The sequence below is a fragment of the Meles meles genome, chromosome 14 (assembly GCF_922984935.1).
Source record: "Meles meles chromosome 14, mMelMel3.1 paternal haplotype, whole genome shotgun sequence".
Taxonomy (NCBI): Eukaryota; Metazoa; Chordata; class Mammalia; order Carnivora; family Mustelidae; genus Meles; species Meles meles.
The window spans coordinates 3,735,008-3,761,764 of record NC_060079.1 but is presented as its reverse complement, the minus strand read 5'-3'; the positions used below and the strand labels follow the sequence as shown (position 1 = coordinate 3,761,764).

The 26,757-nt window shown below is 36.0% G+C and overlaps 1 protein-coding gene across 5 annotated transcripts in view; it reads right to left on the bottom strand.

Moving 5' to 3' along the window:
* The window catches only part of IFT88 (intraflagellar transport 88), a 158,127-nt gene that overhangs the window by 88,195 nt on the left and 43,175 nt on the right, over positions 1-26,757 (bottom strand). For all 5 annotated transcript variants that reach the window (XM_045978360.1, XM_045978362.1, XM_045978361.1 and 2 more), the window contains 2 exons: positions 25,831-25,901; positions 20,652-20,738 (listed from right to left, as the gene is read on the bottom strand). In XM_045978360.1, coding sequence (XP_045834316.1) covers positions 20,652-20,738; positions 25,831-25,901 — 158 coding nt within the window. The remainder of the gene's footprint in view (positions 1-20,651; positions 20,739-25,830; positions 25,902-26,757) is intronic.

The window sequence follows — 26,757 nt, the reverse complement described above, 5'->3', positions numbered from 1 at the left end:
TAGTTGACCATGACCCTTATTAAAAAAAAACAAAAACCAGAATACATAAAATATCAAAGGGCATTGTACATAATAAGGAGAAGGACTGTTTCATGCAACTTATTTCAGTGAACAATGTAAAATAAATTTCTTACCAAGGTCTGGTTCAAAAATATTTCAAATCCAATAGACTGGACAAGAATTTTTCTTTAAAAGATTTATTTATTTATTTATTTGAAAGAGAGAGAGAGAGAGAGAGAGAAAGAGCATGAATATGGCGAGGCAAGGCAGAAGGAGAAAGAGAATCTCAAGCAGACTCCCCACTGACTGTGGAGCCCCATGTGGGGCTCAATCTCACTACCCTAAGCTCACTACCCTAAGATCATGACCTGAGCTGAAACCAAGAGTTGGACACTTAACTGACTGAGCCACTCAGGTACTCCTAGATTGGACAAATAATTTTAAAACATAATAGCAGAAGATCCCTTTCTTCAGGTAGAATCTTTTATTTTATCTTTGACTTATGAAAGAGCCTCTCTGCTTGCAGTGGGGATAGAGGACGTGAAGCCCTGCCTGCACAGTACCCCTTTGAATGACTCTCTGTTCCCAACCCCACCCCAACAAAGTAGCCTACTAAGACTTGCAAGGGCTCCAAGTGAATGATCTTGAAACCACTGATACATCACTGCATTCAGCAAACATTTGCTGCATGTCTACTAGATGTCAGACATTATATTTGGTTCAGGGACTAAAAGGGTAAACAAAATATGGTTCATGCCCTTGCAGGGGAAGCAGACCTGTAAATTTAGTTCTGTGTAAGAACTATAATAAAGGAATACAAGAATGCAGGGGTAGAGACTCTAAACCAGACTGCAGAAAGGTATTCCAGAGATATCTGCCACTCAGTTTGAATCTTAACTTTTTATTACTTAAAAGAGACACACCTTAAATTAGGAACATAGAATCATCAAAAGTAAAGTGAAAAAAAGAAATACCAGTAGCCAAAAGAAAACAAAAAATGCAAACTTTAAGGCAAGAAACATTATTAGAAGTAATAAAGGACACTGCTTAATTAAAAAGGGCTTATTAATCCAGCAACGATATACCCTATTCTAAATCTTCACACACCTAATAACATAACTTCAAAATAACATAAAACAAAAGTTAATACATCTAAAGAAATAAAGAAATCTATAGCTACAGTAAAAAGAAAAAAAGCTAAAGCTACAGTAAAAAAAAAATCTAAAGCTACAGTAAAAAAAACCTTTTTTAAAAAAGATTTTATTTATTTATTTGATAGAGAAAGAGACAGAACACAAGCAGGAGAGTGGGAGGGGGAGATGCAGGCTTCCCGCTGACCCAGGAGCCTGATGCAGGGCTTGATCCCAGTACCCTGGGATCATGACCTGAGCTGAAGGCAGTCACCCAACCAACTGAACCACCCAGGTGCCCCAGTAAAAAAAAAGAACTTTTAACACAACTCTCTCAATAGCTAAAAGAATAAGCAAACAAACTACTGGGTATTTACCCTAAAGATACAAATGTAGTGATCTGAAGGGACATGTGCACCCGAATGTTTACAGCAGCAATGTCCACAATAGCCAAACTATGGAAAGAACCTAGATGTCCATCAACAGATGAATGGATAAAGAAGATGTGGTATATATACACAATGGAATACTATGCAGCCATCAAAAGAAATGAAACCTTCCCATTTGCGATGATGTGGATGGAACTAGAGGGTATTATGCTTAGCGAAATAAGTCAATTGGAGAAAGAGAACTATCATATGATCTCCCTGATATGAGGAAGTTGAGAGGCAATGTGCGGGGTTTAGGGGGTAGGAAAAGAATAAATGAAACAAGATGGGATCAGGAGGGAGACAAACCATAAGAGACTCTTAATCTCACAAAACAAACTGAGGGTTGCCAGGGGGAGGTGGGTAAGGAGAGGGTGGTTGGGTTATGGCATTGGGGAAGGTATGTGCTATGAAGTGTGTAAACCTGGCAATTCACAGACCTGTACCCCTGGGGCTAATAATACATTATATATGTTAATAAAAAAATTTTAAATTATGAAAAAAAGAATAAGCTAACAAAAATCAATAAGGATAAAATACATCTTATCAAAAGTGACATGAGAAGAAACTTGGAGTCTTTTATTTATTAAAAAGGTAGGATCTGTTTAATAAAACTCTTCTTATAAAGAAAACTTCAAATGCAGATGGCTTTACTAGTGAATTCCTCCAATTGTTTAAAAAAAAAAAAAAAAAGCCAATCCCACAAACTCCTCTGGGGGGGAAATATCTGAACTTGTGGCGTAAAGACAGTTTACCTTTGTAACAAAATCAAAGACATTATTTTTTAAATTACAAACTTCAGGGGCACCTGGGTGGCTCTGTCAGCTGAGTGTCCAGCTCTTGATTTCAGCTCAGGTCATGATATTGGGGTAAGAGGATTAAGCCTCATATTGGGCTCAGTGGGGAATCAGCTTGATAGTCTCTTTCCCTCTCCCTCTGTCCGCACACTGGAACTTGCTCACTCTCTCTCTCAAATAATAAATTCTTAAAATTACAATCTTCATCTTTCTCACTAATGTGGGTGCAAAAATCCTCAGCTAAAGATCACCAAATCAAATCCAATGATATTTTAAAAGGATAATACATCACAATCAAGTAGAGTTCATTCAGATGATTTAACATTCAAAAATTGATCTTATGATTTTTTGAGAGATGGATTTTCATAAAAACTCTTAGCTAACCAGAAACAAAAGGAAACATTCCTTCATATGATAAAGAGTATCTATAAGAGTCCTATAGCAAGCATCATACTTAATGGCAAGTTATGGAAAGCTTTACCCTGTGAGATCAGGAACAAAACAAAAATGCCTATTTTATCACCACTTCAATTCAGCACTGAACTGGTATCAAAGCCAGTGCAATGAAGGAAGAAAACAAAAAGAAGCATAAAGATTGGGCAAAAAGAAATAAACTGTCATTATCTATGGATAGCAAAAGTGTTTATGTAGATAACCCAAAAACATCTAGAGAAAACTATCTGCATTTAATAAGTAAATGTATTAAGGTCAGTGGATAAAGATCAATATCTAGAGTCAACTATACATCTACATACTAGGAAAGCACAAGTAGAAAATGAAATTTTAAAACTATGCTCTATACCATCAAGAATCAAACATGTAGGAATAAATATAACAAAAGATATGCATCTCTCCAGACTTAAAACTAAAGAAAGTATTTAGGGGTGCCTGGGTGGCTCAGTAGATTAAAGCCTCTGCTTTTGGCTCAGGTCATGATCCCAGGTTCCTGGGACTGAGCCCTACATTGGGCTCTCTGCTTGGCAGGGAGCCTGCTTCCCCCCCTCTCTCTCTGCCTGCCTCTCTGCCTATTTATGATCTCTGTCTGTCAAATAAATAAATAAATAAATAAATAAATAAATAAAATCTTAAAAAAAAAAAACCCACAAAACTAAAAAGTATTTGAAAGAAATTACAGAGACCTAAGTGGAGAAACGTATTGTACTTACAAATTTCAAAAGTAAACATTTTAAAGATGCTCTCCAGCCTGATCTATAGATTTGAATGAAATACCAATTAATTTCCTGGTAGGTCAAAAGAAATGGAAGACAAGACACAGACTAGGAGAAAACATTTGAAAAGTAATGTCCAGACTTTCACTAAGCTACTGCGTAGTACTGCTGCCCCACCGTCCATCTCGTTTGGCCACGAGCTAAGCAGGGACCAAAAACGGACACTAGCCCCTAATGCAAATGCATGTTCCAGACAACAGCCTGCAGAGCCCAAGCAAATCTAGTTCCTGATATGTCTTCCACAAAAGTTTTGCGATCAAGAGTCTCCCCCATCACCCAGGGCCTTCTCCTTGTGTACCTCCTACATAAGATTCTCATGGAGCTTACCAAAGCTCCCTCTTTTTGGTTTGAATTGACCCATCTGGCCTTATCCCACGAGCCCAAAACATTCTACCCATGGACCTCACCATGGTACATACGGCATGTACCCCAGGTCCAGCCTTTCTTTCTGCCTGTACCCTGTCTTGACTTCCCTGTGTGGTGCCTCCAGTTGTACTTCTTCTAGGACCTGTGAGTAATAAACTTCTCTATCTCAATTTCTCATGGTCAAGAATAATATCCATTGCGGGGTGCCTGGGTGGCTCAGTGGGTTAAAGCCTCTGCCTTTGGCTCAGGTCATGATCCCAGGGTCCTGGGATCAAGCCCCACATCGGGCTCTCTGCTCAGCAGGGAGCCTGCTTCCTCCTCTCTCTCTCTGCCTGCCTCTGCCTACTTGTGATCTCTGTCTGTCAAATAAATAAATAAAATCTTTAAAAAAAAAAAGAATAATATCCATTGTACGGATGTACCACTACACAGCAACAAAGACGAACAAACCAGAGCTACATGCAACAACACGGACAACTGCCACACAGAGTAAAAGACACCACACACGAAAAAATATGCATAGCACGAGTCCACCTATATGAGGTTCAAAAAAATGCAAAACTAAAGGGATGACTGGTTAGGTGGTTAAAGTCTGTAGAAAAGCTAGGAAGTGATTACCATTTAAGTCAAGATATCCATCACCCATCAGAATGGGAGGGGCAGTGTCTGAGATGGGCACAGCAGAAATTCTAAGGTACTGACTATGTTCTATTCTTTAAATGCTATTAATCTAGATAGGGGTTACAAGGGTGTTTGCTTTGAGATAAATTATTGAGCTGATGTTATTGGTTCGTAATTCTCATGTGCTTTATATTTAACCACAAAAAGGTTAAAAATAATTTTAACCCTATACAAATGAGCTAATAAAAATATAGTGACAGAATAATTAATGATGAAAAATCCAAATAATGCCAGGACTGACTTTTTCCTTTTGGTTTTCAATAAACAGTTGTATTACAGTACATGAGTTTCCAAACCTGGCTGCCCATCAGAACCACATGGGAAACAATGAAAAAGTATAAATTCTTTTGTTCCATCTATCACCACTGAAAAATACAAATGCTTGCTCTCTACCTCAGAACCCTGAGATATATTGGGAGCGGGAGTGGAACTGAGTCACTTTCTTTTAATAAGTTCACAGTATCATTCCAATGAGTACACTGTTTAAGTCACTGGCATAGTAAATGCTCTGACCTTAACAAGTATTTGTCCTTAGTGAAGCTAATACATTTTTTACTACTCATTTCTCTCAGCTATAAAAAGGCAATGATTTCATGCTTATCTCATTGAGCAAAATATACAATAGTATTAAACAAGAATCCAAAGTGGCTGTCCTTGATAAATTGAAGCTAAAGTAAAAAAAAATTAGCCACAATTTAGGATGTGAATGATACTATACCAGGCCTGAGCTACACACACATTCAAAATTGCCCCAGAGAGAAGGAAACAAAAATTAATGATCCTGTCTTTAGTAAAAATATATAAAATTTCTGGATTTATAATTAACTTACTAATAATAGCTTTTAGAGCTAGATATTGGCATATTCCAGATTTCAAATAGGCTGAAATAGTCAACAGTGAACAAAACAACTAGCAACCACTTTTTTAAAACTGTCCCCTTAAACCATTAAAAATTTTTTTTTAAATGGAAATCAGCCTCAAAAATCTAGGTTTGGGGGCGCCTGGGTGGCTCAGTGGATTAAGCCGCGGCCTTCGGCCTTCGGCTCAGGTCATGATCTCAGGGTCCTGGGATTGGGCCCGCATCGGGCTCTCTGCTCCGCAGGGAGCCTGCTTCCTCCTCTCTCTCTGCCTGCCTCTCTGCCTACTTGTGATCTCTCTCTCTGTCAAATAAATAAATAAAAATCTTTAAAAAAAAAAAAAAGAAAGAAAAAGCTAGGTTTGAGTGAATACATACACACACACACACACACACACACATATATCTGCCAATAGGTATGTATGTGTATATATATATATGTGTGTATATATACATATACATATATATACATATATATATATATATATATATAACACTGCCAATATGACTAAGTGAAATAGAAGACTATATCGATTTGTCTTGATGAAGTCGTTTAAATATTATTGAAATGGAAGAGAAATCAGGTAAATTTAGTTTAAATGCTTTTTTGTTGTTTAATTTCAAGTCCTAAACATTCTCTAAACATTGAACCGATGTTATTTATATCTTATAAAATCCTCTTCTTTAATATTCTACAAAGAACAAGACATGAAGAAATTAGACACGGAGAATGTATGATGCCTATAAATAACTATTATGGAATGATATCCTGTATGTATTTTCTTTTTTTTTCAGATTTTATTTATTTGTCAGAGAAAGAGAGAGAGAGAACACAAGCAAGGGGGAGGAGCAGGCAGAGGGAGAACCAGGTTCTCCACTGAGCAAGGAGCCTGATGCAGGACTTGATCCCAGGACCCTGGGATCATGACCTGAGCTGAAGGCAGACGCTTACCTGACTGAGCCACCCAAGCATCCCGTAAGTATTTTCTAACCATAGCCAGAAGCTCTGATGTTGACTCTAAAGATCACTGTCCTCCGTTCAAAATATACATATATACATACAGAAGTATATAAATGCACATAGTTTTTTTGTATATAATCACATAAAATGTACACATATGCATATACGTTCTTAAGTATATACACATATATATTGCAGTTTCTGAAAAATATGTAAGCTTTACGAATATCAAACAATATGAATATATTGTTTATATATGTTCATATATATAAAATATATGAAGCTTTGAAGAAAGCTTCAAAGTTACTAGAAACATTGGCTTTCATGTAATCTGAGATCTGGCAAATATTCTTTAAAAACTGGCAAGTTCTATCTAGAGAAATAAATGCCTACTTAGTTAACACATAAAGAAATAAGACTTACTACATTTTAGTTTACAAATGAAATCTTAAAAATACCTATGAATTATAACATAGTTATGATATCACTATGCATATCACTATGCTCTTTGGCTAAAACTTTTAGGTAACATTAAAAATACTGTTGGAGGAGTGATGTCAGCAAAATGGTGGTATAGCAATTTCTAGTACTTGTACCCTCCCCAAAAGATCGATTTTAAGGACTATCCATGCATGAAAATATTTTCACAATAGCTAAGGATTCTAGGTGAGGGATTACAGTGCCTGGGTGAAGATCAGATGTAAGAAAAGACACACTGAGGAGGACAGACAGATTCACAGACCCCCTTCAGTTTTCCTCTGAGCCCAGACAGCCTGGCATGGAGAGAGAAAGCCTCTCTCCAAAAGAAGTTGAGTGAAGTAAGTTTCTGACTTAACTGCAGACTCCAGACTAGCCCATCCCAGTACCAGGATGACTCTCAATGCCCTTGGTGGCTCCCTAGCACACTCCTATGAACCCAGACTCCTGCCCATCCTGCTACCTGTAGGATTCTACATCCTCAGGTGGCTCCTAGGCATCAGGCTCCACAGATAGTACCTGTGAACCAAGGTTACCAGCTCACTCCAGTTCCTGTTGGCTCCAGTGGCCCCAGGTGGCTAATGCAAACTTGGGACCATGGCCCAACGGGCAAAGCAGGCTCCAGTGGTTCCAGACAACCTCCAGATTCCCAGAAAGCTCCCATGAATCCAGACTCCTGACACATCCTAGCATCAGCCAGCTCCCAGGCAACAACTTTGGCCCTACAACATAGACAGGATGACTGGGCCCAGAGACAGGATGACTACTGTACACCCAAGCTTTTGACCCACTTCAGCATCAGGATAGTTACTGTAGCCCCAAATCTCAAATACCAGGTCAGCCCCCAGGTTCAAAGCAAGCCCCCACGGACCCAGGTTCTTGGTCCACCCAAGTGCCATAATTACTTCTGCAAATCCAACCTCCATGCCGTCTCTTGAGGGCTGCAGGATACAGGCCAACTCCTGCAGCCCCAGACTCTAGGTTGGCTCTCACAAAACCAGGCTTCCAGCCTGTCTCAGTACCAAAACAGCCTCTGTGGACCTAGATGCTAGGCCCACCCCAGTGGTTCCCAATGCCTGGTTGGTGCCTGGACACCTAGGATCCAGGTCTGCCCACACAGACCAAGGTCCCAAGTCCATTACACAGATTCAAGCACCAAGCACACCCCAGGGAAACTAAGCTTCAGCTCCACCTTGTGACCTAGGCACCAGACTGGTCACCATGTACTCAAGTATAAGATCTGCCCACTACTAACCCAGGCAACAGACAACAGACCTGTCCACTCAAGTACTCTACCAGATGGTCCACCCAGAATTACTGGACAGGCTGATTTGTAAAGGGCTTTACCTCAAAAAGACTGTCTGTAAAGGCTAAAAGAAGTATCTACTTCCTCAAGTACACAGATCCCAACAAAAGGACATAAGGATCATGAATAATCAATAAAATATACAACCACCAAAGGAAACTAATAAAATTCTAAGGACTGACTAAAAAAATGGAAATCAATGAATTGTCTGACAAAGAATTTAGAACAATCCTCTTTAAAAAGTTTAGTCAATTTTAAGAAAACAGACAACTAAATGAAATTAGGAAAATAACACATGAATAAATTGAGACGTTCCACAAGGAAATAGAAACTATTAAAAAAAAAAAGCAGAAATCCAAGAATTGAAAAACACAATAACTAAACTGAAGAACTCATAAAAAGCTTCAACAACAGACATGACCAAGCAAAAGAAAGATATAATGAATTGTAAGACAGATCATTTGAAATTATCTAGTCAGAGGAACAGAAAAATAAAAGAATGAAGGAAGCCTATGTGAATTATGGGATATCATCGAAAGAAAAAAATCTACTCATTATTGGAGTCTAGGAGAAGAAAGAGAGAAAGGAACAGAAAGAAGAATAGTTGAGAATCCCAAATCTGGTGAGAAATTCAGACATCCAAGTTTATGAAGTTAATGGTAACCCCAAAATTTCAACAAACCTTCTCTAAGACACATAATAATAAACTGTCCAAAATAAAAGATAAAGACAATTTTAAAATCAGCAAGAAAAAAAAAGTTCCTCACATATAAAGGACACCCCCCATCAGACTATTAGCTGATTTCTTAGCAGAAACCTTGTAGGCCTGAGGAGAGTGCAATGATATATTGAAAGTACTCAAAGAAAAATGGTGCCAACCAAGAATATTTTACCTGCCAAAGTTTTCTTTCAGAAATGAAAGACAGAGACTTTCCCAAACAAACAAAAGCTGAGGGAATTCATTCCCACTAAACCTGTCTTACAAAAAATGGTGAAAGGAGTTTAAGACAAAATGAAAGAATACTAATTAGCAATATGAAAAAATATGGAAATACAAAACATATTGTTAAAGTTAAATAGCAAATTCAGAATACTGCAATATTACAATATGGAGCTATGTCAATCACATAACTCAAAAGTATAAAGGACAAAAGTATTAAAAATAACAACTATAATAATGTTAGTGGTTACACAATATTTAAAAAGGTAAATATACAATATAAAAGAAGGTAAAATTATGGGGAGTATAAAAGAGTAGAGGTTTTGTATGCAAAGTTCTCATTAGCTTGAGGCTATTATAACAATAATATATTTTATGTAAACAAAAATCTACAGTAGATGCACAAGAGGCAGAATGAAGAGAATCAAAGCATACCACTATGGAAATTATCAACTCACAAAGAAAAACAGTCAGAAAATAATAAGATGACATTAGTACCTATCAGTAATTATTAACTACTAAAATTAATTAATAATTACCTATCAATAGCCTTACCTAGCAATAATTAAGTATAATTGAATTAAATTCTCCAATTAAAGCACAGAGTGTCTGAATGCATTAAAAAGTCCCAACCACACAAGAGACTCAATTCAGCTTTATAGACACATATAGGCTCAAAGTGAAGGGACAGAAAAAGAGACTCTGTGAAACAAAAATACCAAGAGCTATACTTGTATCAGACAAAATAGACTTCAGGTCAAAACTGTAACAAAAGACAAAATGATGGGGTGCCTGGGTGGTTCAGTGGGTTAAAGCCTCTGCCTTTGGCTCAGGTCATGATCTCAGGGTCCTGGGATCAAGCCCCACATCAGGCTCTCTGCTCAGTGGGGAGCCTGCTTCCTCCTCTCTCTCTCTCTCTGCTTGCCTCTCTGCCTACTTGTGATCTCTGTCAAATAAACAAATAAAATCTTTAAAAAAAAAAAAAGACAAAATGGTCATTATGTAATGATAATTCTTTTCATCAAAAAAGAATAATTCTAAAAAAAAAGAATAATTCTAAATATACATACATTCAATATCACAGCATTTAAATATGTTAAGCAAATATTAACAGACCTGAGGGAAGAAGTAGACAGTAATACAATAATGGGGGATTTCAATAATGCATTGTTCACTTTTAACAATGCACAGATCATCCAAACAGAAAGCCAGTAAGAAAACATGGGATTTGAAATATATGTTAGACTAAATGGGTATACAAAACATTCTATCTAACAACAGCAGAATACACATCCTTCTTAAGCACACACAAAATATTCCCCATGATAGATCATACGATAGGTCACAAAACAAATGTAGCAAATGTAAGAATATTGAAATTATACTTAAGTATCTTTTCCAACAATAGTATGAAATTAGAAATAAGTAATAAGAGAAAAAACAGAAAATTCACAATATGAAGAGTTAAAAAAATTACACCCCTGAACAACCAGTGGTCAAATAAGATATCAAAAGGGAAATTTAAAAAATACCTTGAAACACATGGAAACAAAATATACTAAAACTTATGGTATACAGCAAAAACAGTTACAAGAGGGAAGCTTATAGTAATAAATACCTACATTAAGGAAAAAAATCATAGATAAACAACTTAATACCTCAAGGAACTAAAAAAAGAACTAAGTTCAAAATTAGTAGAATTAAAGAAGTAACAAAGATCAGAAATAAATGAAAGAGATTAGAAAAACAATAGAAAAGATAAACAGAACTAAGAGCTTAGTTTTTTTTAGACAGAAAAAAATGACAAATCTTTAGCCGGACTACCTAAGGAAAAAAGAAAGAAAGATGCAAATAAATAAATTCAGAAACGAAAACTGGTGAATTAGAAGAAAGTATAGGTGAAAACTTCCTTGACAAGGATCTTGGCATTGATTTTTGGCTATTACACCTAAAGCAGAAGCAATAAAATAAAAAAGAAACAAGTGGGACTACATCAAACTAAAAAGGTTCTATACAGCAAAAGAAACTACAAAAAAAAGAAAAGAAAAGAAAAGAAAAGAAAAGACAACTACAGAATGGAAGAAAATATTTGCAATTCACATATGGACATATCTTGGAGACACTGTGGGTTCAGTTCCAGACTGCTGCCAATAAAGTAAATATTGCAATAAAGCAAGTCAAATGAATTTTTTGGTTTCCTAGTGCATATAAAAGTTGTTTGTACTATACTGTAGTCTATGAGGTATGAAACAGCATTATGTCTTAAAAAAAAGCCAGTGTATATAACTTAATTAAAAATGCTTTGTTGCTAAAAAATGCTAATCATCATCTGAGCTTTCAGCAGGTTGTAATCACAGATCACAAATCACCATAATGAATATAACAATAATGTAGGACTTCCTGGGAAGATAGCAAAGTAGGAAGACCCTAGGCTCACATCCTTCCATGTATACATAACACTCCATCAGTGTAAATAACCCAGAAAGCTCAGAGTGTGTCACAAAGGGACATAAATCCCTGGGGAACTCCTCCAGGAATAAAGGAACTGACAGGCACCATTTCCCTCCCTTGCTCCTCTGCATAAACACATGCCCACCTATGGGACTTGATACGTAATTTGCCAGCCCTACTCGCCCCCCCCCCCACCCATGTTGTGCTTCTGCCAAACCACCCCTCTAGATAGCCCGCCTTAGTCTGGAACTATCAGGGCCCCTCCTGCAGAGGACCTGTAGTCAAAGCTTGACAGTATTGCAGCCCTACTGCTTTATGCCATCCTTTAGCAGATCTGCACTTTCCAACACACTCTTGGCCAGAGCCCATACAGGGAAGTGGCATAGGCCTAGCAGTGTGCAAACAGTCTCTACAGTGGCCAGCACCACTCCAAAGTGACTCCTGCCCCAAAGAGAGGAAAACATAAACAGATCAGTGAGATGGAGGCGCCAGCAGTGGGCAGGAGGCAGATAATTGCTCTGACCATAGGTCCTGCAAACCAATGGAAGCTTCTCAGTGGAAAACACAGGGAGAGCACCCTGTAGTTTGGTGCTACTACATCTCTGGCAAATGCCTGGCCTGACTCAACTGAAGCCAAGGCATCTGCAGACTGGCCCACTAAACCACAGGGAAAAAACTGCCCATAACGGGCAAAGAGAGCCCCTGCAGATGACTGGACTGAAGGAAAAAACTGGCTCAGCCACAACAGCAGGGTAAACATATCACACACAGGAGATAATCTCTGAAGTTCAGGTTCAGGTGAAAAGGGGATATTGCATGGCAAGACACGTAAGGCCGGTACTCTGAAGAGTAGGAGATGTAGCTGACTTTCCTTATACACAGAAACAGACACGAAGAGTTAGACAAACTGAGAAGACAGAAGAATATGTCCCAAAAGAAAGAACAGGGCAAAACCACAGCAAGAGCTAAGCGAAACAGAAATATGTAATATGCCCACTACAGAATTTAAAGTAATGATCATAAAGATCTTCATCAGACTTAAGAGAAGACTGGAGGACATAAGTGAGATAATAAACATGACATGAAAAACAACCAATCAGAGAGTAGAACACAATAAATGAAATCAAAAATATACTAGAGGGAATAAATAACAGACCAGAGGAACGAAAAGAACAAAGTGGCAAACTAGAGGACAGAGTAATTGGAAGTAACCAGGCTTAAAAGATGACATAGAAAAAGTTATGCAAAATTAGAAAAGACTTAAGAAATTCAATAACACCATCAAATGTAATAACACTGGCATTATAAGGATCCCAAAAGGACAAGAGAGAGAGAACAGGGGGCAGAAATTTATTTAAAGAAATAATGGTTGAAAACTTTCTGAATCTGGGGAAGGAAACAGAAATTCAGGCCCAAGAGGCACAAAGATGCCCCAACAAAATCAACTCAAGGAGGTCCACACCAAGGTACATAATAATTAAAATGGCAAAAAGTAGTAATATAGAAAAAATTTTAAAAGCAGCAAAAGAAGATAGTTATATACAAAGGAAACCCTATAAGGCTATAAGTTGATTTTTCAGCAGAAACTTAGCAGGCCAGAAGAGAGTGGCATGATTTGGTCAAAGTGCTGAAAGGAAAAAATCTGCAGACAAGCATATTCTATCCATCACGGTTGTCAATCAGAACAGGAGAGATAAGCGTTTCCTAAACAAACAAAAGTTAAAGGAATTTATGACCACTAACTAGCCCTACAAAAAATGTTAAAGGGGACTCTCTGAGTGAAAGACCATAAGCAAGAATAAGAAAAGTATGACTCAGAAAGCAGTAAAAATAAGTATATCTGTAAATACCACTCAAGGGATTCACAAATAAAGGGATGTAAAGTATGACACAATATACCTAAAACATGGGGAGGAGAGGAGTACATAATGGGTTCAGACTTAAGTGACCATCAGCATAATTTGTACTGCTGCATGCAGAAGAGGTTATACACAAACCTAACGGTAACCACAAATCAAAAACCAGTAATAGATACACAGAAAATAGAGAAAGGAATCCAAGTATATGACTAAAGAAAGCCAAGTAATCATGACAGAAGAAAGCAAAAGAAGAAAGGAATGCAGAAAAACTCTAAAAACAACCATAAAACAAGTAACAAAATGACAATACATACCTATCAATAGTTACTTCAAATGTAAATAGACTAAACATTCCACAATCAAAAGACATAAGAGTGACAGAATGGATAAAAAAACAAGACCTAGAAATAAGAAACTCATTTCAGACCTAAAGACACCTGCAGACTAAAAGTGATGTGATGGAGAAACATTTATCATTCAAAAGGATATGAAAAGAGTGTAAACCTGGTGATTCACAGACCTGTACCCCTGGGGATAAAAATACATTATATGTTTATAAAAAAAAAAAAGAAAAGAAAAGAAAGGATGAATATCCAACTTTTGTTGCAACATGGACAAGACTGGAAGTGATTATGCTGAGTGAAAGAAGTCAAGCAGAGAGAGTCAAGTATCATATGGTTTCACTTATTTGTGGAGCATAACAAATGACATGGAGGACATTGGGAGATGGAGAGGAGAAGAAAGTTGAGGGAAATTGGAAGGGGAGGCGAACCATAAGAGACTATGGACTCTGAAAAACAACCCGAGGGTTTTGAAGGGCGGGGGTGGGAGGTTGGGGGAACCAGGTGGTGGGTAATAGGGAGGGCACGTATTGCATGGAGCACTGGGTGTTGTGCAAAAACAATGAATACTGTTATGCTGAAAAAAAATTAATTAATTAAAAAAAATTATACAACATAGGTACTTTGCTTGTATTTTCAGCAGAATAAATCTAGAAGAAAAAAAAAAAAGGATATGAAAAGAAAGCCAGGTAGCAATGCTTCTATCAGACAAAACAGACTTTAAAACAAAGACTGTGATGAGACAAAGAAAGACACTATATAGTCATTAAGGAGACAATCCAACAAATAGATATAACAACTGTAAATATTTATGTACCCAACATAGGAGCACCTAATACTTAAAGTGGTCAATAACAAACATAAAGGAAATAATTGATAGTAATAACATAAAGGAAGTAACTGATAGATCAATGTATAGATCACCCAACCAGAAAATCAACAAGGAAACAAGGACTTTGAATGACACACTGGACTAGATGGAATAAACAGATATACTCAGAACATTCTATACTAAAACAGCAAAATACACATTCATTTCAAGTGACATGGACTGTTTTCCACAAGCGATCAGATATTAGGCCACAAAACAAGCCTCAAGAAATTAAAAAAGATCAGGGGCACCTGGGTGGCTCAGTGGGTTAAAGCCTCTGCCTGCCTTTGCCTCAGGTCATGATTCCAGGGTCCTGGGATCCAGCCCTGCATCGGGCTCTCTGCTCAGCAGGAAGCCTGCTTCCCTTCCTCTCTCTCTGCCTGCCTCTCTGCCTACTTGTGATCTTTGTCTGTCAAATAAATAAATAAAATCTTTAAAAAAATAAAGAAATAAAGATCAAAGTCATTCTATGCATTATTTCTGACCACAGCACTATGAAACTAGAAATCAACCACAGGAAAAAATCTGGAAAGACCACAAATACATGAAGACTAAATAACATGGTACTAAACAGTGAATGGGTCAGTCAAGAAATCAAAGAAGCAATAAAAAACACATGGAAACAAATAATAATGAAAATACAACGACCCAAAATCTTTGGGATGCAGCAAAAGTGGTTCTAAGAGGTAAGTTTATAGCAATCCAGGCCTACCTCAAGAAGCAGGAGAATCTCAAATCAACAATGTAACCTTACACCTAAAGAAGCTAGAAAAGAAGAATGAACAAAACCCAAAACCAGTAGTAGAAAGGAAATAATAAAGATTAGAGCAGAAATAAATGAAATAGAAACTAAAAAAAAAACTCAACAGAACAGTTCAATGAAACCAGGAGCTGGTTCTTTGAAAAGATCAATTAAATTGACAAACCTTTAGCCAGACTCATTTAAAAAAGTGCTCAAACAAAATTAGAAATGAAAGAGGAGAAACAACTGACACAAAGAAATACAAGGGATTACAAGAGAATATTATGAAAAATCATATGCCAACAAATTGGACAGCCTAGAAGAAATCAATAAATTTCTAGAAACATATAACTTCCCAAACTGAATCAGGAAGAAAAAGAAAATCTGAACAGCCAGGATCATATATATGGTTTCACTGGTCAATTCTAAGCCAATCCTTCTCAAACTCTCAAAAAAACCGAAGAAGAAAACTCCCAAACTCATTTTATGAGGCCAACACTACGCATTACCAAAACTAGGTAAGAACATTACAGCAAGAGAAAACTATAAGACAATATCCCTGATGAATATTTATATGCAAACATCATCAACAAAATATGAGCAAACTGAACTCAACAGCATATTAATAGGATTAAAAGCAAATGCTCTTATAAATACCAAGGTCAAATGAGATTTATCCCTGGAATGCAAAAATAGTTCAATATGTGCAAACCACTAACTGTGGAACATCACATTAACAGAATGAAAGATAAAAATCATATGATCATCTCAATAAATGCAAATTTAACAACCATTCATGAGAAAAAGCCTCAACAAAAAGAGAAGACATGAGTGTTAGAGAAAAAGGAACCCTTGTGTACTGTAGGTGAAAATGTAAACTGGTACAGTCACTATGGAAAACAGTATAGAAATTCCCCCCAAAATTAAAAAGAGAACTACCATAAGAACAAGCAATTCCACTTCTGGGTATATATTCACAGGAAATGAAATCTCTAACCCAAAGAGATATTTGTACCCCACATTCATTATAGCATTATTCATAAAAACCAAGAAAGGTAAACAATCTATATGTTCGGACAGATGAATAGATAAAGAAAATGTGACAGACAGAGACACATGCACACACACACAGGAATATTATTTAGCCATAAAACAAAGGAAATTTTGCCTTTTGAGACATGGATGGACTTCAAGGATATTATGCTATGTGAAATAAGTCAGACAGAGAAAGACACACACTGCATATTCTCACTCATATGTAGAACCTACAATAAAAATAAAGAGTAGAATGATGGTACTAGGGACTGGGAGGTGGGGTAGACAGGGAGACGTTGGTTAAAGGGCACAAATTTTCAGGAATAAGATAAAAAAGTTTTGGGATGTAATATACAAAATGGTAACTATAATTAACAATTCTTTATTATACACTTGAAAGTTGTTAAACAAGTAAATCTTAACTTTTATAAGCAGAATTTTAAAAAGGTAATTATGTGAGGGGATAGAGGTGTTAACTAACCTTACTGTAGTAATAGTTTTGTAATATAGATATCAAACACTGTATGCCTTAAATCTGCATATAGTATATGTCAATAATATCTCAATTAACCTGGAAAAAATAAAGGAGAAAAATTCCGAGTTTGGATAAAACAATATGTGAGGGTAAATCTGGAACCTCAGTAAAAGAATGGGTTTTCTTAGATTCTTTCTTTCATTATATCAGTATCCACACCAAAACTCTCTTGGAATCTATCTTTAACATACATGTGAATACATTCACTCTCATATTTCATGGGAGCTGTTTGTGAACATTTCTTAAGAGAACCTAACATTTTTCTAATATAAGGCTATCATTTAACAATAGAAACATATTCATGTAAAAATGTAAAAACACAGACTTAGGTAAAAGTAAAATGATACATGAGTAGAACCATCTAGTCAGGCTTGATCATAAGTTTCATATGACAAATGCAATGCCTTTTGATAAGTTAAAATGTTAATTTAGTAGAAAATGTCAGTCAAACTGGGTGGCATTGGATAAATGTTCAAAATTTCACTCAACTGCTAGGTTGCAAAGACATAGTTATAATCATATTTTTGAAAAGGTAAAAACATTAAAAATTAATATGTAGGGGTGCCTGAGTAGCTCAGTCATTAAGCGTCTGCCTTCAGCTCAGGTCATGATCCCAGAGTCCTGGAACTGAGCCCCACCTCGGGCTCCCTGCTTTGCAAGAAGCCTGCTTCTCCTTCTCCCACTCTCCCTGCCTGTGCTCCCTCTCTTGCTGTGTCTGTCTCTGTCAAATAAATAAATAAAATCCTTAAAAATATATGTATACCTCGTAAACTTTAAGAGAATTCAGGTTAGATTTAATAATAGTAAAACAAATAATATATACTATTCAGCATAATTAAAAACAAATAAATAGAGTTCATTTATTGTGAGGTGGTTGCCCCCCAGATCAAGGAAATCTTTGGTTACAACCACAGTTTGGTGCCCACAAAAAGGGATACAGTGATTCTGTTGTACTATAACACCATTCAAAACGCAAGTGGAGTACTGTGTACACATATAGGGACACATTTTCAGGGACTCATTTATAAACTAGGCAGGCAACTAGTCAGGTAGAAAACCAGTCATTCTAGAAAAACACACTATATCTGAAATGAGTAAAGATTCTGGAACTGTGTATCTGAAAAGAGAAAAAAACTATGAAGAAAGTCCTTTCATCACTATTGGCACTAACTGGCAAAACTTCTGATTCAAACATGAGCAAATACAACTTCTGGAAGAATGAGAAACTACTGGATTATAAAGAAGAAAAAAGAAAGTGACACTAAGAAAGCAGTAGCAGAGGACAGAGCTTCCTGCCCCTACTGAATCCAGGTGAGACTGGGGTTCAGGGATGGCAACTGAGGAGATGAGTTGAGAAGGTGGCTGAATCAGGGTGCCTGCGTGCAGGGCTCTTATGGAATCACTGAGCGTTCCATCTCTGTGTGAAGCAAAACCCGCAGACTCCCCTTAACCAGACAACCAGAGATAATGAAAATGCTCTTATAAATACAAAATAAAAATGCATGAACAAAATAATTAAATGGAAGAGCTGGATGAGAAAGTCAAGAAAGTCTCCCCAAAAGCAAAGCAAAGCTAGAGGATGGAAAGTATAAGAAAGATAAGTGACAAGAGAGTCTCAAACCCAATTGATAGAAATTTATAAGTAGAGAAGAAGGAAATAAATTATCAAGGAAATAATATAACACTATTTCCCCAAATTGAAAGGAAACAACAGACTACAAATTGAGGGGTCTGTTGAGCGCTTAGGAGGAAGACAGAAAAAAAGACAAACTTAAACATACCATTATGAAATTTCAGAATAACACAAGCTACAGAGGAAATTCTAAAAATCATCAGAAAGAAAACACAGGTCACCACAAATAACAAAGATGAGTCTAGTATTAGACATCTAATCTGCAACAATATTAGCTAACAATGAAGAAATGCTTTTTTAAACTTCTAAAACAAAGTTACAACTTAAAATTTAAAATGTTTTACCTCATAAAATAAATGATCAATCAGGATCATCCAATAGAATTGCACATTAACAGACATGCACAGAAAGATCTTAAAGGGGTTAATTAAGGATGAAATAAAGGAAAAAATAAAGTATTAAACAAGGAAAAAAAGATCTAAACCACGAGAAAAATGGCAGTAATACCCAAGACGATATTTAACACCAGGCCAAGACAGTAACCATCATATAGAAACTGAGGCAGAAAGAACGATTCTGTAAGAGAGAACTCCAAGAAAACCTGAGTCTGCAACAGAAACAAAAAATGCAAAAAAAGAGAGCCAGGAACTAGAAATACCAATAAAAACAAAACATCACGGATCAACTGTGAAGCCTCCAGTACAAATTAAACCAGGGAGACAAAGCATTCCAAGGAATAGAATGGACTTCAAGGAATCAACAGAATAGGTAAGCATCTGAAAGATGGCAATAATATGGTAAAGAAAACAAGTTATGTCTAGCAAGAAGAAACATGAAAGGTACTTAGAAAACAAGAAAACAAAACAAAGCCCAAGCTCATAGCTACAGAGAATGGACTGTTGGTTGCCAGCCATCGGGGTGGGGAGGGGATGAAATGGATGAAGGAGAACAAAAGGTACAAACTTAGAGTATAAAATAAATAAGACATGGGATGTAATGTACAGCATAGTGATCATGGTTACTAACACAGTACTGCATGTTTGAAAGCTGCTAAGATATCTTAAAAGTTCTCATCACAAGAAAAAAATCTGTAACTATGTATGGTGACAAATGTTAACTAGACTTCTTGTGGTCATTTGCAATATATATAAATACAGAATCATCATGTTGTATACCTGAAACTGATATAATGTATGTAAATTATATTTCAATTAAAAAGCAAGCAAGAAAGAATGAGTGAAAGAAAGAAAGAGAAGATAGTTAAATCTTCTGTACTTGGCTATGTAACTATGTACATGTATCTTGGATTTTTAAACCTCTGTAAGGTACCATACAGAAGAGGTCATAGACTCAGTCTATGTTTGCTTGAAAGATCACAGAAAAAAGTTCCACGAGGGGCAATTTTGGCTTCAATACAAAGATTTTTCTAACCCTTAAAGATGTTCAGAAATAAGCTGAATACCAGAAGACTCCAAGCAGAAGTTAAATGGCCACCTATATGGGATGCTACAAAGGGGATTCCTGTACTGGGTCGAAGAAAACAAATTCACTACTCATCCAACAAATAATCTAAGATTTTTCCAACTCTAACAAAACTCCTAACTTCTATTTAGGAAGTACATTACATCAGGAGACAACAGCCCCTTTAGGTGTGAGAGCTATTCCTCAGGGCAGAAAGTTTCAGTACTACTGACAAACTTCAGGTAGAAAAGGAAAAAAATGAGAAAAGGTACAGTAAAATGAAAGAGGATATAGGCTGGACTTGTACAGTGGAATTATGTATCCTTACACTGAATGGTAGCACACTTGACTTACTATTTAAGAAATGACATAAGTAATAATAAAAATACAGTAGAATTTTCGGAATGCCTTATATTGATTGTACCACATATTATTTTCCTGATAAGTAGAAATCAATATTCATAATTACTTTTCTAATAGAAGTTTAAATCAGTAAAAGTATAAATTATGAAAACATCATATCCATCCAGTTATACTGAATTTCTCTCTTACCAATCATAACCTACAGCAAAAGATGTTTCAATTACAGGAGCAATGAGTTTTGCGGCCGTCATGATGTATTTTTCTGCCATGGCTTTCCTACATCAAACAAACAAAAAAGTTTTATTGAGAGACTTGGTATAAAGAGTTTGGATGTTTTTTTAAGTATAAACATTACCTATCAAAGCTAACATACCATGAAAGTCTACTATATAGTGGACAGCTACACTAGAAATCTGTCCGTAAGTCAGGTTGACAACCATGGCTAGGAAATGGGATTAGCAAGCCATAAGTGCCCTCTGGATCAACATCTCATCTTTCTTTTCACTGCAGGCTGACAAATAGAAGAAATACTGGATGAACATAATAAAAAAAACCGATATTAAAACAAAACAAAAATCACTGCTTAATACAAGATGAATAATACTGCTTTCCCCCCCTAAGAATTTATAGTTCTGAGCTCTTACAGTTAGGTCTATGATCCATTTTGAAGTAATTTTTGTGTATGGTATGAGACACACCCAACTTCATTCTTTGCATGAGGATATCCAATTTTCCCAGCAGCATTTGTTGAAAAGACTATTTTTTCTCCATCAAACTATCCTGGCACTTTTATTAATTATAAATGTACAAGTTTATTTCTGGCCCTTCAATCCCATTCCAATGCTTTCTATGCCTATCTTTATGCTACTAGCATGAAGTACTACTACACTTGATTTGTGTTTTGGAGTATGAGCCCTACAATTTTGCTATTCTTTTGGAGTATGACCTTTCAATTTTGCTCCTTTTTTTAAAAAATTTAATTTAATTTAATTTTCAGTGTTCCAAAATTGTTTATGCACCAGTATTGTTTTGGCTACTTGGGATCCCTTAGATTTCCATATGAATTTTAGGATCAATTTGTCACTTTCTAAAAAAACCACTGATCAGATTTTGATATGGACAACACTGCATCTATAAAATAATTTGGGGAGCACTGTCATCTTAACATTAAGTACCTATCCATAAAAATGTGATGTCTTCCCATTTACTTAGCATATACTTCAGTAATGTTTTATACTTTTCAGAGTGTAAATTTTACACTTCACTTGATAAACTTATTCTTAATTATTTTTATGCTACTGTAAATGTAATTATGAATTTCATTTTGGCTAGTACATTGCTAGTATATATTTCTATAGTACTGATTCCTATATAATGATATCTTACTCTGCAAGCTTGCTGAGATTGTTTATTAGTTACAATTGCTTTTTAGTGGATTCTAAAACTTATGCAGGATATTCCACATATAACATCATGTAATCTGTAAACAGAGATAATTTTGCTTCTTCCTCTCCAATCTGGATGTCTCTTACTTCCTTTTTTGCCTAATTTCCATGGGTAGGACCCTGAGTGCAATGTTGAATTAGTGACAGGGAATATCCTTATATTATTCCTGTTCTAAGGGGCTAATCATTCAGTTTTTCACCATCAAGTATGTCAAACTGGGCTTTTCATAAACGTCCTTATCAGACTGAGGAAGATCCTTTCTATTGTTAATCTGTTGAGGTGTTTTGTTTCCATGAAAGCATATCGGATTTTGTAAAAAAAAAAAAAATTTCTTTATTGATATCGTCTATTATACTCATTGGTTTTTACAGAGTAAACCAATTTTGCATTCCTAGGATAAATTCCATTTGGTCATGGTGACAATTCCTTTTATATTTTGTTTGTATTTTTGGTTTACTAGTATTTTCTTTGAGATTTTTGCATCTATATTCATAAGATATTGATCTATTGTCTCCCCAACCCCCCCCCCCCCCCTTTTTGTACTGTCTTTGTCTTGTTTTGGTATCAGGGGAATGCCAGCCTCATAAAATGAATGATTTTCTGGAAGAAGTTGTGTAGAATTGATGTTAATTGTTTTTTAAGCATCTTTTAGATTTCTCTAGTAAAACCATATGAACCTGGAGATTTTTGGTGGGGGGGAGGTTTAAAAATACAGATTAAATATTTACAGGGCGATTCAAATGATCTATTTCATATCAGGTGAGTTGTGGACACTTGTGTTCTTCAAGAAAGTGGTCCATTTTGTGTAAGTTGTCAACTTTGTGGGTGTAGGGTTGTTTGTAGTGTTCCATTATTATCCTTCTGATGTATGCAGAGCCTGTAGTGATAGCTTCTGTTTTGTTCCTAATACTGGCAAGCTGTGATTTCTTTTTTGTCAGTTTTGCTATAAGTTTATTAATTTTATTCATCTATTCAAAAAATCAGCTCTTTGTTTTTCACTGATGTTTCTTTTTTTTCAATGTCAAAGATTTCTATTCTTTATTTTTTCTTCCTTTGGTTGATTTTGCTTTTCTTTTTCTAGTTTATTAATTCAGGAGCTTACGTTATTAGGACTTTTCCACTATCATTCTAATTGCTTTCCCTTAAGTGTTGTTTTTCACTGCCTCCTTTCAAGACTTTGTCCTTAATTTTCACAAGTTTAATGATGATGTATCTTCACATGGATTTCCTTGGGTTTATTCTCTTTGGTATTTATTCAGTTTCTTTAGCTAAATTTGGGGCTTACCAGCCATTATTTCTTTGTCCAATCTCGTTCTCCTAAGACATTGATGACAAAAATTGCAGATCTTTTGTTATAGTCCCAGATGTCACTTAGGCTCTGTTCATTTCTGTTTTTACTCTATCTTCTCTCTGTTGTTCAGATTGGGTAATTTCTATTTTCCATATTCCGGTTCACTGAATCTTTCCATATCTCCTTTATTCTCCATTGACCCCATTCACCAATGTTCATAATCACTTGTTGAAGCATTTTCATCATGGCTGATTTAAAATTTGTCAGATAATTCTGACATCTCTGTCGTGTCAGTGTTGGCATCTACTGATTCGATTTTTCATTTGGTTTGAAATGAAATGAATCCTGGTTCTTGGTATGACGAGTATTCTTGATCAAAACTTGGGACATTTCTGCACTATAATACTCCAAATTTTTATTTAAATTTTCTGTTTCAGCTGGCTTCTTTGACATGGTTCCAACACGGGAAGAGACACCACCTCATTATCATCAGTCTAGGTTACCAATACGACTTCCTTTGACAACGAACATGGGAAGAAGTCCTAGTCTGCTGGGTAGGGCAGGAGAGTTCCTGCTTCTACCATGGTCCCTGCTGACACCACAGTGGGGTGGCCTTGTTACCACTGAATGATGATGAAAATTCTGACCCCCTATTATTTTCTCTGACACCAAAAGAGAGGGCGAGTGCCTCACACTGCCACATGAAGTGGAATTCCAGGCTCCTGTGTGGTGTCTGTTGACACCACAGAGTGGTGGGACTCATTAAGGGCCTATCAGATTAAAGTCCTGGCTCCCTACTTGGACTTTTGGGGTATGGGTACCTCTTTATAGCCTTATCGGTGTAGAAAGCTAGGCTCCCACTTGACTTTTGCTGGCATGCATGGAAGTGGGGCTACAGTCTGTGTGCGTGTGTGGTATTTGTCTCAAAGTTTTCAGTCTTGCTAGCCTTCTTTGTCTCCCTTCCTTTTCTTTTGGCTAAAGAAAGCAGGTTTTTCTTGGGGTCTTTTTTTTTTTTTTTAATACAACCATTGTCATTTTCTGATTGCCAGCTTCTTCAGCTCCAAGTTTGGGAAACATGAGGGAAGTCACTGCCATGTTGTTCCTCAAGTCCTGAGCTCCCTTCCTAATCTAGCCTCTTCTCTTCACCTTTCTTGTATTTGTTTCAGGGTTTTTATTTGTACTTAGTGGGAAGAACGGGAGAAAACTATGTCTACTCCATCATCCCAGAAGATTTTTAATATTAAACTTTCTAAAAATTAAGGGCCTTCTATACATATAATGGAATATTATTTAGCTTTAAAAAGGAAGGAAATCCTGTTACATGCCACAACATGGATGATCCTTGAGGATCATTTGGATAAATGTAATAAGCCAGTCACAAATACTGTAATTCCATTTACATGAGGTAAATAAAGTCAATTCATAGCACAGAAAGTAGAATGGTGATTGCCAGGTGTTGGGGGCAGGGCCTAGAGAGCTTTCAATGGATAAAATTGCAGTTTGAGAAGATACAGAGTTCTGGGGTGAAACAGGTGAGAGGGATTAAGAGTAAACTTATCATGATGAGCACTGACTAATGTATAGGATTGTACATCTGAAATTAATATAACCTTAATGACACTGGAATTAAAAATGAATAAATAGAATTAGTATATGACCTAACACTTACACATACACATTCTGAAGACTGGTTATAAAACAATGTTAATGCACATAACATTACCAAACCAAGAAGTCTTATGTACCATAATTAAGATGGTAAATTTTATGTTATATGTTTTTTACCACAATTAAAATAATTAAGGTCCCCCTACCATGTGATATACTCCTAATACATATACAGTAAATATCAGAACTTTCAGACCATACTTGGCAAAGATGAGATACCATATTGAAGGAAGGAAAAAATAAACAAAATTTTGTCTTTGGGAGATGAAATTTAATTGGGAAGGTGGACAAAAATACATAAAAGTGGACAAAAATACATAAAAATATAATTTTTTAAATAAAAGTAATATGAGCAAAGTTCTAATATTACACCAAATGCAGAGAGAAAACAAATTATAAGAAAACAGTCAGCATTATTGAGTAAGAATAATTGGGGTCAGCCTGAGGACTATGATTATCTTGAAAGCAAAAAGAGAATCTAGTAATATATAGAAATGGTGAAACAATAGTCTTATTGGAGAAATATACTGAATATAACAAGTTTTGAGAGAAATAATCAGAATGTACATTCAATTCTTTTATAAAAATTGCTGGGGGGAGGTGGAGTTGGGAGAGGGGGAGGGGATTATGGACATTGGGGAGGGTATGTGCTATCGTGAGTGCTGTGAAGTGTGTAAACCTGGCGATTCACAGACTTGTACCCCTGGGGATAAAAATACATTATATGTTTATAAAAAAAAAAATTGGAAGGGGAGGCGAACCATAAGAGACTATGGACTCTGAAAAACAACCTGAGGGTTTTGAAGGGTCGGGGGTGGGAGGTTGGGAGAACAGGTGGTGGGTAATAGGGAGGGCACGTATTGCATGGAGCACTGGGTGTGGTGCAAAAACAATGAATACTGTTACGCTGAAAAAAAATAAATAAAAAAATTAAACCTATATTGGTAAGGCACAAAATATTACCTTTCACGTTCCATTTGCCTTAGATGATCATTTTTTATAGCTTCAATCACTAAGTTAGTGTGTGGGTCATCCTGGGAAAATAAAATTGGAAAAAAAAAATGATCACTTCAGAAGTAAATACCAAGAACTTGGATTTCTAATCAACCTTACACTAAGCAGTTACATAAAGTGGAAAGTAAATTAATCTTTCTAAGCTATTTTCCCTTGCATAAAGCAGAACTTTTCTTCTCATTTCTGATTATCAATTACATTCTCCTTGAACAGATTCTGAGCAACTGATAAAAGGTCAGATGGATAGAATAGGACCAAGTATACAGAAGCTGTGTGACATTATAAACTGTAAACCCAAATATAAATACTTTAATGATCATCAGATTCCTTAGTAATCAATATCTCTACTCTCTCCTAAGAATACAGATGATTTTTTGGTAAGATATTATTTTTTCTCAATATGAAAATAATATATAGTAGTTAATGTTTACTTAGCACTCACTATGTTCCAGGTACTCTTGTAACAGCATTTTATATACCTCATTTAATCCTCACAACCCCATACGGTCGGTTAGTATAATTAGTCTTCTATTATGAATAGAGAAGCTGAGGCATAAGAAGAGTAAGTTCTGAGTGATGGAGCCAACCACTATGTTGTAATACCTTTATAATCTATTAAAAAAATATGTTAAGTTCAATTTATGAAATTGACATTGTTATACCATTTTGATCTATAAATACAGGCATTTTCATATAGTTTGGCTTAATATAAAATAACATAGCAGCATACCAATACTTTATATGTAAAAACCTGAAAAATATTTTTAAAATATTAAGAAAAATTATCTGTCTAGAAACTATTTCTATTTTACTGTATTTCCTTTCAGTTTATGTCCATGTGTGGGTGTGTGTATATCTTTCTTTTTTCCCTTGGTT